Source organism: Colletotrichum lupini, chromosome 4 (assembly GCF_023278565.1).
Source record: "Colletotrichum lupini chromosome 4, complete sequence".
Taxonomy (NCBI): Eukaryota; Fungi; Ascomycota; class Sordariomycetes; order Glomerellales; family Glomerellaceae; genus Colletotrichum; species Colletotrichum lupini.
In genome coordinates this window covers 5666275-5684648 of record NC_064677.1, presented here as the reverse complement: position 1 = coordinate 5684648, position 18374 = coordinate 5666275, and the positions used below count along the sequence as shown (strand labels likewise).

Here is an 18374-nt window from a genome sequence, read left to right as displayed (position 1 = left end):
AGACAGACCTCCACGCCGTCAACAAACCCGCCCATCATGGACTACAACCAGCATCACCACCCGTCAAACTCAATTGACAACGCCGCATATCCCGGGGACTCGAGCTACCAACCCGGCGGTCACCCTTCCAATTCTATCAGCAATGCCGCCTACCCTTCAGACTCATCCTACCGGCCGTCTGACCCGACGATGCCCACCGACGACAAGCTCGCTATGCCCAATGCCCGTTACTCCCAATCCTACAACAATAATCACAATGCCGCCCCCGGCGCCGCCAACATCAGTAGCAGTACACAAGCACAAGCCCAATTCCCGCCGTATCCAACCAATGCTCCAGCACCTTTCCAGCAATCGCAAGGCTGGAACCAGGCGCAGAACCACGACCCCTTGTACTCTCCCGCTCGTGGGCCGATAGCACCGTGGACCCCGGATGGCATGTCCGCCGCGAACCCTAACCTCCCGCCACCACCGCCGTACGACCCCTCGAGGCCAGGCACGGGGACTACTAACCCTTCGACGCCTCGCGACCCGATATCACCAAACCCCTCAGAGAGTGCCCTTCTCAGCGGACAGCAGCAGCAGCAGAATGGAGCGCATTCCACGCGATCTCAGAGTACCTACACTAGCACCCCACAGCAAGCCCCCGCACCGGCGGCAGCTCACGTAGCCGACGCGGAATCGGGACAAGGGGAACGGAGCGGGCCGCGCGCCTACTTGCAATCGATGACGGGAGGGATGCCGGCTTATGGCAACAGTCCTGGACAGCTTGGCCCCGTCGCGCAGGCTAGGAAGAAGAGAAAGATGAAGCTTGGCATTCTCGCCGGCGTGCTCTGCGCTGTCTTGGTGTTCCTGATCGCGCTGATAGTGGGCGTGCTGGTCGGCATCGTCAAGGTCAACCAGAAGGATGATAAGCCGCCTCCGTCTAACGGACCGCCGAGGCTCTTTTAATTTGCCGACACTTGCACGAGTGGTACTCCCTCCGTTCCTGCGGTTTATCCAGCCCCGGTTTGAGAGATATTGCCATTCTGCCCTCCAGGTTTCTGGACAACTTCCGCACCAAAGGGCGACACAACTTCACCGATACCCAACTTACTTTTTCCCAACATATTCTCTCACCCCTATTCTTCTTTTCTTTTGTGTTCATTACACCACCAACAAAGCTTGGTTTTGGAAAACTTTGATTAATTGGGCGTCGCTTGCGCTGGAGGAGGATGGATGGATGAATGGATGAGGGGGGAAGGACGACACGAGGAAGCGACGTTTAATGTCTTTTTTTCACTTTCTTTACACTTCTCCTTTTTCCTCCTCCTCGGAAACACACGATTTTGGAGTAATAACTTACTTGAGGAACGGATTCGCGGAGGGATTAAGAAACACAAGTGAAGCTTTTCTTCTTGATCCTGGGAACACCCCGATAGACGAAAGCTGTGGCTTTGCTGAAGAGCGGGCTGCTCAATGAGATTGAAATGATGTCAAGCGTTTATTTGTTCAAGACTTTTTGACTCGTGATCTTCGTTCTCAGGAAATCTCGTAAGATGCTGGAAATTAATTTCCTTTGGAATTGGGGGGTGAACTTTGTCCCAAGCTTGGGTATTGGGATCTGAGCATCGTCGTCTGTTGTCTATTAGATGAGAGACGAGGGAGAGTGGTCCTTGGAGGTTCGTCGGCTCCTCTTATGGAATAATCCAATGTCATTGACACCAGAAGTGCCGCCCATGGCTTAATCAAGGCTGCATGTTATTGTCCCCCCTCTGCCTGTTCTCGCTTCTTTTTATGGAACACCCCCCCTCCCTCCCCCCTGCTGCTGAGTTCCCTTGCATTTGTGATTCGGGAGTCATCGACGAGGCGGAGTAGATTGCTTGACGGAAAGACGACGTGTACTCGGCCTTGGGTGCTTTTATTCTCGGCTCTTAGTTTGTGCGTAACATGAGACTTTCTTCCTATGCTGGGCAGACAGGATCCTTCTGCTGGTGTGAGGTATCTGGCAGTGATAACTCTCCATCATATATAGATAGAGAAGGAGTTAAGGTGACCACCTTTAGGTTGTTGACGTTGAGAATACGTCTTGTTCAGGACAAGACACAGACTTTGGGGCCGTCAGTTGGTCTTGGATGGGTGGAGGATGAGGGAGACGGTACCTACCAACCACCCATGCTGACACCGGCGATGGAATAGTCGCCTTTGTATATGTTGTGTTGTGCGAGGATGGCGGAGAGTCAATCTGGCTCTGGCTCGGTCTTTACCTCGATTTAAGGATGAGAAAAGGTGTGTGCTGTTCTGATGATCGAGCTTGAAGCGGATACCCTTATTCTATACAAGGCTTGGTTCTACTTCTTGTCTAGCTGGCCATGAGAGGGGATTGACATCAACCCATTTGGTTCGCTCCCTCCCATTGAGTATCGTTCAACAGAGAGCAGTTCAGGTAGCATGTCATTCGCACCGTCGTGCCGAGCAGAAAGCACCCTCGTTGGCTTGTTATGACGATGTGAGGTATCATTGAGAGAGAGAACTCTGAACCTTATTCATTCTCTTGAGGGTTCGGAGAAAGAAGAAAAGGAAGCACATTCGGATTCATCTCGGGAGCTAGGATATCCTGCAGGTCCCGGTCATTTGCAGTCTACGGTTAGGTGATTGGTACCTTCTAAATAGCCCGCAGGGAGCGTTGATAGAAGGCACCCACCCGAAGACACAGCAAGTGGCCTCCGCAAAGTCTTGATTGGGATACTATATGTATATATTACAAGTACGGCCCCCTTCGTCATGCTGGTTACTCAGATCAAAATGGCCTTCGTTGAGAGCCATCCCGCCAATTCCAGCGTCTTGCACGGAATGACCACGTCTCGCTGCACTTCCCGGTCTCTGTCGCTGCGCTACCTGGCCATACAGGCAGGCTTACTGCATCTTTCAGAGATGTAGTACGCAAGTCCACAAAGTTTGACACGTCCGCTGTCTCTGCTCGTCTGCCACCATATAGATAGTCAGGGTGGGAGCATCGCGAATCGGGCGGAGAGAGGGGAAGAGTACCGGCCTACTTTACGACTGGGAGACATTCCGTGAGGAGATCTCTGCGCGTAAAGATGTGCTAGACACTCGGCGGGATGCACGGAACAGTTACCTCTGGCAGGCACTGAACCTTTGTCCGTACCCGAGAGGTGGTTGTGGTTGTGGTTGTATGCTAAACTAGACCGAGATGGCCTTACATACCGTAGACTCGACATATTGAGCCTTGTGCGATATCACCCACGGCCCGTCTGGAACCCACTCAGCAAGAACGAGTACTTTTCGGCTAGAGTGCCTGATCAGTATATAGAAGGGGAATCGGTCTCCATCTAGTCAAAGGTATTGACGAAGAGACCTCCCCTTCTGGCCTCGGCCTCGATGGGCTCACAAGGTATCGAAATAGAAAGAGTATAGCGAAGATGACGCAGGCTCTTTCGCTATCACTTGGCTCTTTGATAGATGCCAAATGACATCAAGTCACAAATTTTTTAGTGTTCAGGCTAGCGTTGTGTGCCTGCTTCTCATTGTATGTAGCTTCGTCGCCCGCACATCGCTTCGTTACCTGTTGTGACGGAGTTCCGTTCCATCTTTATGTACTCCTGCTGAATACAACGCGACTAAACATGCATAGAATTATGAGACGATAATCCGCCGTGGACATCTCTCAGGGCCTTGATTGATAGTGATTGTAAAGCGTTGGTCGCCGATTGGAGTCGCGTTAAGAGGATCGATATTTATGAGAAGGGCTTCTTCTCCGATCACGATGCATCGATAGAGGCAGAGCGCGATATACTCTGGCAGCCATTCGAGCATGCTAGCAACGGACGAAAGAAAGGTGCGAAATCTCCGATATCGAAAAAAGTCAGCTGCTCGAGAAACAAACCCGAACCCGAAGCCTCGGTTGACCCGGGTTGACGCGTACGACAGAGCCTCATGTAACCTGCACCAACATACCAGGAAAAGACGGAATGTGGGCAGTGAAGGGTTACAGCAGTCACATGCTTTCAACGATCTTCACATAACATTACCTTTGTCACTTGTCACAAATCGGACCATCGCCCGATAGAGCCTTGCAGCTTATTTTCCAAGTATGCGGCCAAGAATACCATCAATTCTAGCCCGTACGGGGGAGTCGACACGAGAGAGATAGAGCGGCAAAATCTCTCCTCCCATAATGGATGGGACCCCACAGCTGCAATGTCTCGACCTTTGCTCACTTAGTACCTTTGTAGGAACACACCGGTTTGTTTCCCTAACGCCCGATGAAGCCGAATCCCGCCCAAAATCTTTGTTTTTTTCTTGGAAAGTGAAAACTCCATCCCTTTGCCCTACTGTTTTGTTTTGTCTCCTTCCCTAAAGGTATGATGAAAAGACATGGAAGCTGAAATAAGAAGAGAGAAAACATCAAATGAGGAAAAATGAAATGAAGAAAGCTATGTGATGTGGGTGATGAATGGGTCTTTGTCCAAGTTTCGTCCCGTCGTAAATTGAAAATGAAGAACAAATCGCAAGTTCTTTCTGCAGTTGGGAATCTTGCTGCTGCGATGCTTAAGGATGAATCAAAATTGATCTCTTATGCTTTCATCCAGCTGTCCTCGATCGAAGTTTGAAATGAAGTCGTAAAGCGTACAAAAGGCCGTGTCGAAAACAAAGATGGAGGACTTCATTGCCGCGAAGTTGATGTCGGAAATTCATGAGAGGGTATGGTTTGCCGATGAGACACGGTCGTCTTGAGTGCGAAAAAAAAAACGTAAAAGGAAACATGCAGGGCCTGAATGAGTGCGTCCCTTTTCTTTGTGGGTCTTGAAGTGTATGAATGCCGGCTGCGAAATGCGTCGAATTCGAATATGGAGTGTTGAATCCTTGGATGCTGACAACAGAAAGCGCCGCATGCTTCCGCTTGTAGGGAGATGCATGGTTAGAAGGCGTTTCGGGAGTCGAAACGCGTAGTCGATAGAAGGTCATGCTGGACAGCTCAAAGGATGACGCATCGGTGACCGTCAGGACGTCTGCGCCTTCGGTGCTTCCGCTTTGCAAAACCCATGAGACCTGGGTTTTTCTCGTACTCGTGGTCTTCATCTTCATGAGCGGCTTGGTTTTGGAACTTCTCATCCTTCATGAGAAGCTGGCGACAAATGTCTATAAAAACGGCGTCGACGTTGGCTGATGACACTGATTAGCAAAGTCTCGTCTCAACACCCCGCTGTTGACTTACTTCGTGTCCTTGCGCTCGTTTCGTAGTAAGGCGCATCCCACATCTGAGAGCACGCAAAAGCCCTTTGTCTAGGTACGGACCGCTGCTCTTCCAAGTCGGCCTTATTGCCGACGATGACGATGGGAACATTGTCGTCGTCCTTGATGCGGGTAATTTCCTCTCGGAGCATCTCAATCTCGTTCATAGAGGACGATGAGGTGATGCTGAAGACCAGAATGAAGCCTTGGCCAGATTTCATGTAAAGGTCACGCATGGCAACTGTATCCACGGTCAGCTGGGATGTCGGACAGAGTACGAAAAGTAGCTAACCAAACTGCTCTGTGCCCGCGGTGTCGAGGCTGGTTCATTGTTAGAGGGATGGTCTCACGGCAGCTAGAATGTGCCTTCGTTACTCACATTTCCAAGACCACTTGCCGTCCCTGGAATGAATCGAGTCAGTGATTCGTCGCAATAAGTAGTACCCGCATAAGATTAACTCACATCAACCTGTAATTGTGTCCGGTAGGTGTCTTCAATTGTCGGGTCGTAACTCTCGATCCACTCATTGTGAACGAATTGAGCTTTTGCATTGGTTAGCGGTGCTGCACATTTGACACGAGCATTGCGCTACGCGATGCTGACCTGTTAAGCAACTCTTTCCAACACCTCCTAGATGCAAAGTTAGTGGGCTGCGCACGTGACAGGCGTATTTCTCAACAAGGACTCACCGGCACCCAGCACCACGACATGGAGCTCACGACTACGCATGATCAGCTTGCGATCCCTCTATCTCTTCCTTTACAAATTGGAAAGGCATCACGGCGGAGCATACCAGGACTGATGATGCCTGTTGTGGCGTGACATTGTGTCTATGCTGGCCAACCTGAAGCTGCGACTTTGTTGCTGTCGGTTGTGTGTATCGTTGCGGGAGAGATGTCTGAGCAGGGCAGCTCAATTCAGATGACAGAAATGTGCCGGGACGAATTGGTGTGTTGAGAAAAGCTTCAACAGCTGGTCGTCTTCCTTTGAGGAAGGGCCGCCGGGCTGAGTACTTCGCAATCGGCGCGTCATGCGGCAAGGGACGACAGCAAGGTTAAATAGATTGTCGGCGAGGCGGAGGGTTTGGTTTGGCGGAGAAGTGGTGAGGTCCGAAAGCCAGGTAGCGGAATCGAGGCTGCGGATTGCCGTGCAAATCACTCTATATCGGGAGTGGATGGGCGCGATTTCCAGAGGACGCAACAAGGTACCTGGAAGGGACGAAGGAGAATGGCGGGGGGGTCCGGATGCAATTGTAGTTGGAGCACAGGAGCGTCGAAGTTTGAAAGTCGGGGGCTCGGGTCATGGAGCTCTGGGTCTGGCCCGTCCGAATTGATTGGAAGAGTGGGGACCACAGGAGACCAAGGAGGGGTGCTTTTAAGGGGCCCGAGGGGAGGGGGGAAGTTGACGGGGAACGGGGGACGAGCAGGGGAATGGAAAAATGCAAAAGCAGACTGGCTGACTGGCTGGATGCAGAGAGAGAGAGAGAGAGAGAGAGAGAGAGGGAAGAGGGGAAGGCGAGAATAGAAGTAATGGGAGACAGGATGTGAGAGAGAGAGAGAAAGGAGACGAGGGATATGGAAATCCTGAAAGTGTCAAAGACGAAGGAAAACAAGAATGGGAGAGTAAAAGAAGAAGAAACAGACGACCGACGAGCCAGGTCAGGACAAAAAAAGAAGCGTCAAAGTTCCCAACCAGCTCTCATCCTCTCACACTCCGGCTACCCAATTAAAAACAAATAAAGGGTGTTGGTGCAGCAGTTTTTGGCTGTTCTGTCGTCTGCAAGGGCCTCTCGCCAGCCAGCTGCGCTAAGCTGAGGGGAGGGTAGCTAAGGCAGGGTAGGTTAGGTGAGAGGTACCTTGCTGGGGGGTACTTGGTGACCTGGGCGTCTGGAGGATCCCAACCGTACTTTAAGCAACTCCGTTACGGCAGTCTGCCCTGCTGTTGGCGCCCTGCGGACGAATCTGGTGAGATAAAGTCGGGCAGTCGGGTCGGGCAAGGTAGCTGGGCGAGGTTACGACCGGGTACGTACAGCCTCCAGGCAAAGCACACTCGGAGCTGAACCAAAGGACAAGAGTGAAAGGGAGAAGAAGGTTTATGGAGGCTGTATGCCTGAAGGTGTCAGTACGAATACTGAGCTGCACGAAAGGGCCAGTTGCAGTACAGAGGACGGTCTCCGGTTGGAGAGGGTGGGGAGATCTAGAAGCAGACAAAAGGCAAGGGAGGGCAGTACTGGTCAATCGTCGTCGATCGCTGTTGCAGCTTTGCCGTGCGATGAACAATAGACGGCCCCCAGAGGGCTGAGGAGCTTAGGTTGATGGCTGGCTGATGGTATGGTTCGATAACTCTGGTCAACTAAGTTTATTTCCGCTTGCCGGTTGCCGAAATGGATGACATTGGCCACTGGACGTGGGCACTTGGAGAAAAGAGCGAATCTAGCTCAGTTTAGAGTGACTTCAGCACCCCAAGCAGGAGAAGAAACTCTGCCCAGGTCGCACTCAATGTTGAATCGCAGACAGGGCAGCAATAAGACAGAGAGACGTCGATGAGATGTGTGGTGGAATTGGATGTGGTTGCACGCTGGAAGACACAGCCGCCGGGTGACAAACCGTTCTTGACCAGGGTGTCTAGTCGAGCGAGAAAGCCTGGGAAGTCAAACGACTAGCCAGAGGTAAGAAGCGAGTCGTGGCGAGTAGAAAGACAGGACGCAATGGAGGCGACGCGAGTAGGCAAGATGCGTGACGGGACGCGATGCGATGCGAGGTGGGTAATGTGACTGATGACTGGCAGATGGATGGGCGAGTGAAGACGGAGAGAGGCTTTGCCAGGCCAGTTGAAGCTGACGACTAGTCAATTCGACGGGTCGACGGGAGGGGACCATGCAAGACAACCGGAGAATCAGATTTTACCGCCAACCCAAAGGTGAGAATGGGCTGTGCTTTGTGAGATTACAAACAGGAAAAGTAGACGTTGGGCTGCAGGACTTACTGTACCCTTGGAGAGAATTCCCATGTACTACGTTGGCTACGGAGTAGAGGACGATGGGTGACGGATGGCGAGAAAAAGAAGCATGTGGAATTGTCTCACAAATTGGAAGCCTCCTGTCTCGAAATAACGGAGAGGCTGACACTACGGTCGGACGCTTGCATGGTAGCTTCAACGTCGTCGCTATTTAGGGCAGAGAGTCGGGTACGGAGCTTTGATGACTTTGTCGCAGGGCTTCAAAGGAAGGGGTTTTAGCTGAAGTCGAGGTTGGCGGTCATCATTGGCGTGTTACAGTATAGGAGTTTGGTGTGGTGGTGTACGGAGTAGTGCTTGAGCGTCATGTTGATCCGGGGGCCACCGACCGGACAACGTTGGTTAACTTAGTGTATGATGCGTACCAAGTACATGGTGGTGAGATAGTGACCGAGGTCGGGAGCGATCCCGTTGCTTCGCGTCGTCTAACTTTTGGAGAGTCTTCTTGGATGGATGTCCCCCATCGCCTCCAGTCTTTGCCGTCTTCCTTCTTTCCTGAAATGGAACTGTGCCCTTTTGGTGTGAGGCACAGCGGCGCGAGGCAAGATCCAATGGGTGTCGAAGTAGTCGAGGTAGGGTTCCAATTGGGCCCCCCGGCAAGCGACACCTTGCCATGGCAATGATTGGGTGAGGCGGCGTGGCATCCCGCTCACACGGCGACGGCGGCGGGGATTATTGAGGAAGGTCCTGAGGATGAGGTGCTTGCTGACCTCTTGCCTCTGGACTCTGGGTTGTCCTTTTCGCGGAGGCGGAGGCGGGAAAAGAGGATGCGATGCCGTGCCGTCTCTTGGCTGCCTTTTTGACCGAGGCCGACGGGATCCAAGTAGAGTGGTGTTTGGCTCAAGTAAGGTATTAATGCCTGTGTTGGTAGGGAGCACGAAGTAGTAGGTGCCTTATTCGTGTGACCGGCATCCAGCCCAGCAGGTCATGGCTGAAGTCATAGGCAAAGTAGACATGACACTCTAGTACAGGATACGTCTTGAGATTGTCAGTAGGCTGGATACTATAGAATAGAGGGTAAGGTGGTCTGTACTCCGTACGTATGCGTATCTGTATGCGAAAGGTACTTAGTGCGTACGATAGCAGTCCGTAAAGCAACCTCGTTTCGGCCGGCACTTTTGAGCTGTTGACAGGCTCAGAGTCCGTGGGTTCAGCGTGGGAACGGGTCTCTGCCCCAATGTAGCTGAGTCAGGGTTTGTCTGCCGTTTAGCCAGAGCAGGTGTCCAGTTGGGTGCAGACTCCTGCATAGGTGGGACTCTCCAGTCTTGTCCCACCCATCCCATGTGGTGAGGTTCCTCTCTTCCCATGTGTCTCCAGGGCTAAGGGAATGGAGGAGGGGGCGACGCCGCGACGCCGCAAAGGAAGTGTCATGGTGCGTAGGCAGTACGGAGCATTCGTACCTTTCCATTGAGGCTTGGTCGAGTCGGGCAGTTTGTGTGGGCTCTAGTCCTGGATAGTCGCCGGGGCTCTCTCGTGAGCAAGCAAGGCCTTGGCCCATGGCGGCCATGCGCAGACGGGCTCTCGAGCCCCCTCAGAGCGGGCAGTGTGGAGGAATGTTCCTACTCGGTCGGTACACGTGTAGTTGACAGGAGGTGTGGTGGCCTGGTCGTGTGGTGCAGCGGTGCTGTGGATTTCAGGTCGCAGTGGATTGCCGAGAAGGCATGTTTTAGCGTGCTCCGTGATGTTTCCGGTTCTGCTTCCATCCCATGTTCCCCTGTTGTTTCGTTCCGCGGATGGAGTCGTGCTTGAGGTGGTGCTGCAAGCTGCGTGCTGCATAGGAGACAGTGGGCACTGAGCAGTGAGAGCGCAGGTGGACAGCTGCAGGTGCAAGAGCAAAGATGCAGATGGATGCTTGCCCTATGGCTTACCTTTGAACGAGGCTTGACTCTTGGAGGACTGTTTTGTGCTCGGTACCTATCCATGGATGCGTTTGGAGTACGAGGTACTTGGACGTGGTGTCTTGGCTCTTGAGGCAGGGAAAGAAGAATCAACTCGTGGTTTATCCCCCGAGCCCCCACCTCACTTTTTCTTCCCTCACCAACACCTTCCCGAGTTTCTCACTGTGACTGAGGCAGGTGCGCGATCCCCCGGCTCCAACATGGAAGGGACATGGAGATATGCGGCTGCCGTTCTTTCCTTCCCCTTTTCTTTGCGTCCTTTTTTTTCCTTCCCCATGCTGCGCCATGCCTTCCCTGCTGTTCCCTTTTCGCGGCATACCTTAAGGTAAGGTAGGAACCACATTGGCACATTGGCACATTGTGCGGCGTGCCTGCCATCATTCATCATCCATGCCTTCCTGCTTCCAACTACACTCTGTCACCCCTCATTCCTTCCCACCTTACCTTAGGTACCTTAAGGTAACCTGGTAATAGCTTCTCGAGCTTTCTCACCTCAAGTTGTGGATACTCCATGAATACGGAGTACATCAGATCCCATCTCGACGGCCCGAGTTCATGTAGTACAGTAGTAGTCACTACGTCATAGACTTAACTAACTTACCATTTCATCACTTCAGGGCAGGTAGGTGACCATGTCTAATTTGTAGTTGCGCCTGCTTCTCTCAATCACGATGCTGCTTCACTTCTATCTCATGCCACTATTTACAATTCAATGCCTTGTCCCAGGACTTCATCAGAGACTCCCAGTCTGCTACAAGCATCAATTGAGTTGAGGAAGCACATCAGAAGTAAGCCAAATCTCTCCACCCAATGCCTCTCGTTCCCCACAGCTGTGAGCTTTTCAACTACCCATGGAACTTCAAACTTTGACTTTGCCTGCACAGAGTATCACACAGCTTCAACCACCTTAGCTCTTACTGCTTGCTCCCTCCTCGATGCTGCAAGGCTGTCATCCTGGTAAGATAGCTAAGCACTGTGCAGGCCACGCCGCGACGGGCCCGGCGTTGGAACTTGACCCAAGTTCCCAACCTCTACTGTGTGCTCCTTAAGGTAGGCTCCAAGACAACACCATAAAGCATCGCCGCACTCTAGCACTCGGCTCCATGCAGGTGCCATCATCCATGCCATGAAGAGAATCCATACTCCGACGGACGGAGTACGGCCTGCATCGGTGCCAGTCTCCCAGTCTCTGTACCTTGCCTTAGACTCTGATTGATTTTTATCTCTCAACCCTTCTAGACGCATCCACTCTGCCCACCTTGTCTCGACTTCTCCTGCATTGCGGCCTGTCCCTGTCAACCAAGGGCAAGCCACTATGCACTTCATCGAGAAGAATCGTCTTCCATCTACTAGCCTTTTGGTCTACATCCGCGCAAGCAAGGAGGGGTTATTCCGATAGTCCTACTCTTCCATTTTAACAAAGCTTCATAGCCAAGCAACCGAGGATGTCTTGCCGAACCATCCGCCACAGCCCTCCTACCAACGATCCAGTCACCAGAGGCTCTACAATCTCAACTACTCCGTAGTACAAGCTTTACGCGGTCTCTCGGCACCAGAGAGCTTCAAATAAAGTGTAAGCAAAGGGCCACCAACGATCTGCGGGTTGGATACGGCCATCGACCGAGGCCCGGAGCCGAGACACTGACGCAGGGACGCTGTTCGCCAGCTAACCTCTACGTCTAGCCGTTGCAACGTCGTAGCCGTTGCTAAAATTCTGCTTCCATGACAGCCAACCATCCTAGTGCCTCGTCCTGGATATACGCGGTCGACTACCTGCCTCGCTTGAGCCTATCCGAGGCAAATCGATGCCGCTCCGGAAATACTTCAGATTGTAGACAGCTCAAGCTCGGTCGTTACTTCGCCAATCATGACGTCCAATTCCTCGCCTCACCCATCACCTCGGTTCGCGAGGGTATAGAGAAATTTTTTCTTCCCTCCTCAAATAGCCTGATTTCGACCAGTGACGACCGAGCATGCGCCCCTGCGTCTTGTACCTGAGAACCGACTGGTGGGATTCCGGGGTCCCCAGGATGGGTGCTAGCCGCAGATGCGAGTGTACGAATAGACACTTCGATGCGAGCGCGCCCCTCCCGTTCAAATTCGAGTTCCTGTTCCCGTCACAGCCAAGCACACCACTACGCGTGGCGGACTCATCCCATGACGACGAAGGGGAGCTCGAAAAACTGAACTCTGGTGCCTCATCTGGTTCTCAGCCCCTTCCCTGTCGTTCTGTTGACGTTGCATCCGACTTGATCTCCTACTTTGGTAGCTGACCCGAATCCGGAATGTGTGACTGGTAACTCGATGCAGCGACCGATCGTCAACCATGCCCTCGGGCCGTGTCGTTGTCGTCAAAACGTCACTCCCGCTGGCCATGGTCGCCCAGATCGCCAGCTCCTATCCGTACGGACCTTGTACACTTAGTCAAACCAGATATTGTTAGCCCCAAGGATCATTCCTATCTATCCCCTCCCCATCTCCGAGTTGGCGGCTTCTGAAGAACAGCTCTTGCTCAAATCGGAGAACCGGTCTGCTGGGTTCCATACTAAAAAGGTGACGTCTAGGCCCTGGTCTATTCCACCTCTCTGATATGAGCTGTCAACTTGGCTCCCTGGAATCTTCCCTGCTCTATCCCCCGTCTCGGTCATTGCAGTATTGTCTATGGAGCACATCCAGCGACACTGGTACGATTATCGTCGGCCTGAATGTTCTCAGTAACGGCCCCGAGAGCTTCGTGGAAATATAGCAACAAGTTATACCCATCAAAAGGTCCTTACAAAGTTGAAAAGGTACGGATAGACGAGGAAACTCTTTAGACCTATGGACAGAGGCGCCCAGACCACATCTCCGCCATCTCACCTTCCCACGTGGCCAAGATGAGATGGACTGCACCATCATCACGCTAACCAGTCGTGTCAGTCCACCTTTGAGTTTCAGGCAGGAACTCTAAATCTTCTGGCTCCTGAATCGTCCAAGCCTGCCACGACCGAGTCAATGCGACCAGTACATACTTATGCCATGAGCAATCACGGTTGCTACTAAATTTTCGGCCCCCAAGTCTATGCTCCAACATCCTGGGACTTCATTTCGAGATTGATGCGGTACTTTCGTCATTTCAACAGATAGTCTTGAATGCCCGACGGCATCTCTCGATAGCATGGTTTTGCCCAGTCTCTGATGCCTGGGCAAGAGATTGAGGCACCCTGACTGCCTTGCTCATCGAGGGGTATTCTATCTATTTGACTTGGACTTTGATTTCACAAAAACTCGTGACTTGAGACGCAGCAGGCACAAGCCCGGTAAAGGAAATGCCAGGCCAGCCATCCCATGGATTTCCCAGCGACAAAAATGCGGAGGATCTACACCTGCATGTGCAACATGAACACATCATCTGCTCGTTGACGGGATCCCCAGGCAAACACACTTTACAATGCCCAACTTTCGAATTCGTCGAGTGCTCACCGAGCTCGCTGCTGCCATACTACACCACACTACCAATGTAACTAATTGTATTGGGCCTTTCGACCTCAAAGCAGTGGGATTCCGCCGCTCCATAGCTCCGAATGCGAGAACCAAGCAGTCAAGAAGTCGCCTCAAGGCCAGTTGAAGGTAGAGCAAACCGACCCACTGCATGCTTTCACGTGTTCGGGAGGCGTGGAACTTCAGACGAGCACCTCTGTCAGTTGACGTCTCAGGCCGAGTACGAGGTCAGAGCTATCATGAACGGCAGATATCCTTATAGACTGCACTCAGGATACGAGGCCTCGATAGGCAGTCGGGCACACGACTTGGAAGCCAGCTTTTGCCGTGTCACCTTCTCGTCTGTCCGAAGACACCATGGATGGCCTGCATGGCTCATTGACTTGACTGGAGAAACTTTCCGAAGAAGCAGGGAGCCAGTTGTTTGTACGACTGGCATGCACGGCACACGCTCTACATCCGCAAGCTCCTCGATACGTTGCCGTCAGTGTGTCCGATCTCCTAATGGGCCAGTCTATTATCGTCTAATAGAATGCGGCTCACACGTGCCCTTTCTTCCCGTACCCCACGCCGGAGCTGCATGCAGCTCGTCGTCATGGTCGGACTTTAGCCAGCTTTCGGAGAATATTGCGAAAATCGATGAAGGCAGCGTGGGGGGCTGACATGGTCGAGGAGCAAAGTTGTCTGGATATTCGGCACCATTCAAGATGTCGTCTTATCAGCCCGGGCAACTACCAAGACGAAAAAAAAATCCAGACCACTTTATTACCTTCCCCGAACGGTCTGGTCGATTTTCTGCATCACAATTGTCACTATCATCATCTTTGGAGGTTGCAGTGCCCCCCAACTGTGCCCTGCCTGCCTCCTCCTAGCCAGACGATGGGGTCGGCAACGAAACATGTCAATCACATTGCAGGTACCTTGCTCAAGCGAGACCACAACCATGATCCTAGAATATCAATTCAGTGGACGACGGGAGTTTCTTTGACAAGACATCGGGCCGGTACTGATGGGGCCTGCATCGAACGACCCACCACAGCCAGCATGAACCAGACTTTCTGCAGCCGCCTACTTTTAGGGCTCCGCTGCCACAACCAAGCGGGTCCCGCCGTTCACCGCACACATTCCAAAGCCAGAATTCATAAAGCCCTATTCCGCCGCTCGTCTTCAACAATAACTGGTCTGGTGGTGTAGTTGGTTATCACGTCAGTCTAACAGATTTCGAGGTCTCCTCGGAACTGAGCACACTGAAGGTCTCCGGTTCAAGTCCGGGCTAGATCATCCCTTGGGCGATTGGTTTAGTGGTATAATGACCGCTTAGCATGCGGTAGGTCCTGGGTTCGATTCCCAGATCGTCCACTTTTTTGCTCGTTGTGGTGTTTAAATGGTTGTGAACTCTTTCTTTTGTCCTCCACTTGGATTCTGATGGGGTTTCTACCTTTTGAGAAAGACTAGGGGAGTTGGGGAAGTCAAAGTCTGATATAGGAGCTGTTAGACTCCTCTACATGCATGTGTCTTTGGCAGAGTAGAATCTGTGAGTCGTCGATACTGAGGTTGTGGTATAGAAATGCCGGTTCCATGGTAGGTACCTAGCTCTGTACGGGCCAGGTGAAGGAAGGTTGTCCTTGAGATTACATCTTGGACCTTGTCCGTTAAGACTTGATTATGATACAACGCACAATGCGAGCCCTGCCATTCTTTTGTAAAGTGTATTGGGAGCTTCAGAGACCAGGCACGAAACAGCTCATTCGATGGGTGGAGACCAGCAAGGCTCTGTGGACGGGAAGCTTGGTGAGGTATCGGATTAGCTCGGTGGGCTCAAGACATGGGGAATGGATGGTGCAACAATGGTAGAGAACATATGTTCATGCTGCTGATGATCAGTGACGAAGGCTGTTGATATAATAAAAGAGGTCGGGACCTTGCTATAAGATGACTACAGGGTCGCGGGAACACCTGAACGTTTCGTTTATTGGAATTCGTTTGTTTCAGATTTTAGTCCCTCAGGCCCTTGTGACTACCTACAATATGAGTATGCTAATGATGGCTCTCTCATCTCCGTCCGCTATCTAGGTCTCCGATCTATGTTCTGCCTGGCCTCTTTCTCGTCCAGCTCGCCATTAACATAGGGTTTGAGTTTGACGCCGTGACAGCCGTTTAGGTGACATCTTTTGCCTGCTCTGTGGTCCCATGTTTTTAGGGCTCTGCCTGTATGGACCGGGAACAGGATTACCAACTGCGTCATGGCGCTGAGTCTGCCCATTAAAATGTGTCTAGTTCGCTTAGACATACACAGTAGAGCTTGAGTAGCTTTAATAAACGAATGTCAAAGTAGGGATGTGATCTTCGCCCGTTGTCCTTTCAAGCGGTGGCTATTGCTATATATCAACTTCTGTCCCGAAATCTATGCCATTTCGAAACCCTAAATGTGAGTTGATTGCCATCTGCCCACATCTCCAAGTGCTTTAACGTGCACCCGGGTGGGAATGGTTTGAAATGATCTAGAAGCTATTGCCATAAAAGAGGTATCTCCTGGCTTTCAAACAGGAACCCGCCAACTTGGTTTTTGACTTGATGTTGCGCGGAGCTCAATGTTAGACAGCCCGCGGTTCAAGAGGTCAGCCAAAGAGGCTTAATGAAACAACAACGTGTCCAATATTTCAGCATGAGGGAGGAATATAGAGGAGGTAGAGCACGTCTTTCTGGTGAGAAGCCACCGAAACGTCTCAACCCCCATGAGGCTATATCAACCTCCTCAAGCTGATCAGAGCTCTTCCACTGCACGGGTGGTCATGGCCATAGATGTGGAAGTAAAGAAATACTGGCCGATTTGCTCCGCGCAGGGCCCGTCGCTTCGGGTAAGTTCCTATCGCTGTCGATCTGGGGCTATTACATAGTGGATAGACAGAGTGACATATCACAACAGAGGCCGTCGTCGTCCTTGGTATGTTTCAGAGGGAACATGCAGGGAGGCGCGAGGTAGATTGAGATAGGACAATTGTAATCATAGTTATTTTGGATTCGACTGTTGTTGCTCTGAAGACCTCAAATGATACGAAATGGTCCTCTTTCAATAGACACACAAGCTTTGAGATACAGGCTACCACTACATTGAGATCACCCAAGTCTGTTATTGTCAAAATCTCAAACCATAAGAGATCCTGTGCTCCTACAAAGTCGCACTCGTCTTGGGCCCTTACTCCTAGGTAGAACACAACCGTGAAGGGGGGGATATCTGCATGATCAAGGTTGAAGGTTTACTTGTGTCATCAAATGGGGGAGCTTTTGGTAGAGAGTAAGAAGACATGTCGATCTTCTCTTATCCTTTTTAACTTCGTGTACTACTTCGAGAACTTTTCCAACGTGCCCTGTATTGCTGCGGCAATCCGTCTAACGGGTTTCCAAGCATGCTAGCTAGTTTGTTCCTAGTTCTCGGTCTTGTTAATTCTCATAATTTATAAAAGAACAGTAACGGGGCGCGAACGGAGGCACATATTGAGACTGGATCCGCGTATCCGTGCTCTCAAAGGATTAAAGGTCCTTTTTGTAAGACTTGAATGAGACATAGGTGGACAGTCACACTTGAGTGAATAAGAAAATTTCAAGTTTAGACCAGGGATCAAGTTTTGGTCCCAGTGCTATAACGGAACAGCGCTCAGCGTTTGTGATAATCCAAGTGTAGGTTTGGAAGGACGTTGGAAACGAGTCGGAGGCCACTATAAGTTCTAAAGTACCTCCTGAGATTATTCTGAGCTGCAAATAACAACAACCTACTCGACGAATGAGTTGGCATAAGAAACTTCCAAGCTTGATACTTAATTGGGGGATATTTCAGGCTAGAACTCGATGGCGGACGTCTGTCCTTGGCATGGGTAGAGGATTAGGCTAAGTGAACGGACAAACCTGCGGTAGGTCATACGCTCAAGATAGTCCAGATTCATCCAAGTCTCGGTACAATTTTATCCACTTCTCGGTAGGCCTCACGAAAGCTCAAGTGGCCTCTAACGCTCTTGGTTGCCTTACGGGGGCTTGAGCCTGAGTTACTTATGAGTCAATGGAGCCGCGAGCTTCGAGCTTTGCAACACCAGACAACCCCTCCGTACCAGATACCTTCTCTCTCAAATGGCCCTTTTCAGTCTGAAAGGCTCCTCAACTTACACGAAATGACTCCGTTCGTCATCATGCAGAACATCTTGCCGTGACTACCCTGCGCACAGTCGAAGTCTCTCAGTCACAAGATTTCGGACCGAAATTCTTAATCAGGATGAAACCAAGCCCGATGCTTTCCGCTTACCCCCATGCTCCAGGATCTGATACAAGATATCTCCTTATAGAGATCTGCCGTGGCACCCCAATTGTCCCAGCTGATCAAGCCGTGTCATATCAGGCTTCAGCCCCATTTCAAACGAAGATACCGAAAAACGTCTCACGGCGTGACAACAAGTCATCTCCACGCCTTCCAGCTATTAGGTTACACCACGGCGAAAATCATGCCCGCTTACAAGCTTTGTCCGACGCACTGCGGAGGCGTGGCAATCAGAGTGGTGGTCGCACGACGGTGGTCGGGGCCCGCACCGGTGGAGGCTACGCCCACACCGGCCCCGCTCATCGGCCCCGGGCCCGGATCGCCGAGAGATGGGCGCGCACAGTGGCTTGTTGGTTGCCTTCCCTCCTGATCGTCGCCCAGAACACGGGCAAGATGAGATGAGGGCAAGAAGCTTCTCTACCTTTGGCAGAAGGTCGAGACC

General features: G+C 51.6%; 6 protein-coding genes and 2 non-coding genes across 8 annotated transcripts; 4 read left to right on the top strand and 4 right to left on the bottom strand.

Moving 5' to 3' along the window:
- Window positions 1–36: 36 nt before the first annotated feature.
- CLUP02_08786 (uncharacterized protein) lies at window positions 37–948 on the top strand (the record flags this gene model as incomplete). The annotated part of the gene is made up of 1 exon (XM_049287768.1): window positions 37–948. One exon carries the CDS (start codon window positions 37–39, stop codon window positions 946–948), a length of 912 nt encoding a protein of 303 aa, XP_049144911.1.
- Window positions 949–2978: 2030 nt separating this feature from the next.
- CLUP02_08785 (uncharacterized protein) lies at window positions 2979–3218 on the bottom strand (the record flags this gene model as incomplete). The annotated part of the gene is made up of 1 exon (XM_049287767.1): window positions 2979–3218. The coding sequence occupies one exon, from the start codon at window positions 3216–3218 to the stop codon at window positions 2979–2981; it is 240 nt and encodes a 79-aa protein (XP_049144910.1).
- Window positions 3219–4975: 1757 nt separating this feature from the next.
- Window positions 4976–6058, bottom strand: CLUP02_08784 (Ras family protein; the record flags this gene model as incomplete). Its single annotated transcript, XM_049287766.1, has 8 exons — window positions 4976–5163; window positions 5216–5473; window positions 5525–5553; window positions 5612–5634; window positions 5696–5775; window positions 5837–5863; window positions 5923–5954; window positions 6027–6058. The coding sequence occupies 8 exons, from the start codon at window positions 6056–6058 to the stop codon at window positions 4976–4978; spliced, it is 669 nt and encodes a 222-aa protein (XP_049144909.1).
- A 3633-nt stretch (window positions 6059–9691) lies between these two features.
- On the bottom strand, window positions 9692–10024 carry CLUP02_08783 (uncharacterized protein; the record flags this gene model as incomplete). The annotated part of the gene is made up of 1 exon (XM_049287765.1): window positions 9692–10024. The coding sequence occupies one exon, from the start codon at window positions 10022–10024 to the stop codon at window positions 9692–9694; it is 333 nt and encodes a 110-aa protein (XP_049144908.1).
- Window positions 10025–11461: 1437 nt separating this feature from the next.
- CLUP02_08782 (uncharacterized protein) lies at window positions 11462–14947 on the top strand (the record flags this gene model as incomplete). The annotated part of the gene is made up of 17 exons (XM_049287764.1): window positions 11462–11544; window positions 11583–11803; window positions 11876–12058; window positions 12108–12180; window positions 12212–12339; window positions 12416–12523; window positions 12590–12683; window positions 12742–12880; window positions 12963–13013; window positions 13066–13177; window positions 13435–13645; window positions 13683–13755; window positions 13830–13966; window positions 14020–14109; window positions 14299–14456; window positions 14543–14806; window positions 14853–14947. 17 exons carry the CDS (start codon window positions 11462–11464, stop codon window positions 14945–14947), a joined length of 2220 nt encoding a protein of 739 aa, XP_049144907.1.
- Window positions 14806–14907, top strand: CLUP02_tRNA131. Its single transcript has one exon. It is a non-coding gene; the product is annotated as a tRNA-Val (tRNA).
- On the top strand, window positions 14914–14985 carry CLUP02_tRNA132. Its single transcript has one exon. It is a non-coding gene; the product is annotated as a tRNA-Ala (tRNA).
- A 2773-nt stretch (window positions 14986–17758) lies between these two features.
- On the bottom strand, window positions 17759–18235 carry CLUP02_08781 (uncharacterized protein; the record flags this gene model as incomplete). The annotated part of the gene is made up of 3 exons (XM_049287763.1): window positions 17759–17833; window positions 17921–17990; window positions 18129–18235. 3 exons carry the CDS (start codon window positions 18233–18235, stop codon window positions 17759–17761), a joined length of 252 nt encoding a protein of 83 aa, XP_049144906.1.
- Between the last annotated feature and the right edge of the window lie 139 nt (window positions 18236–18374).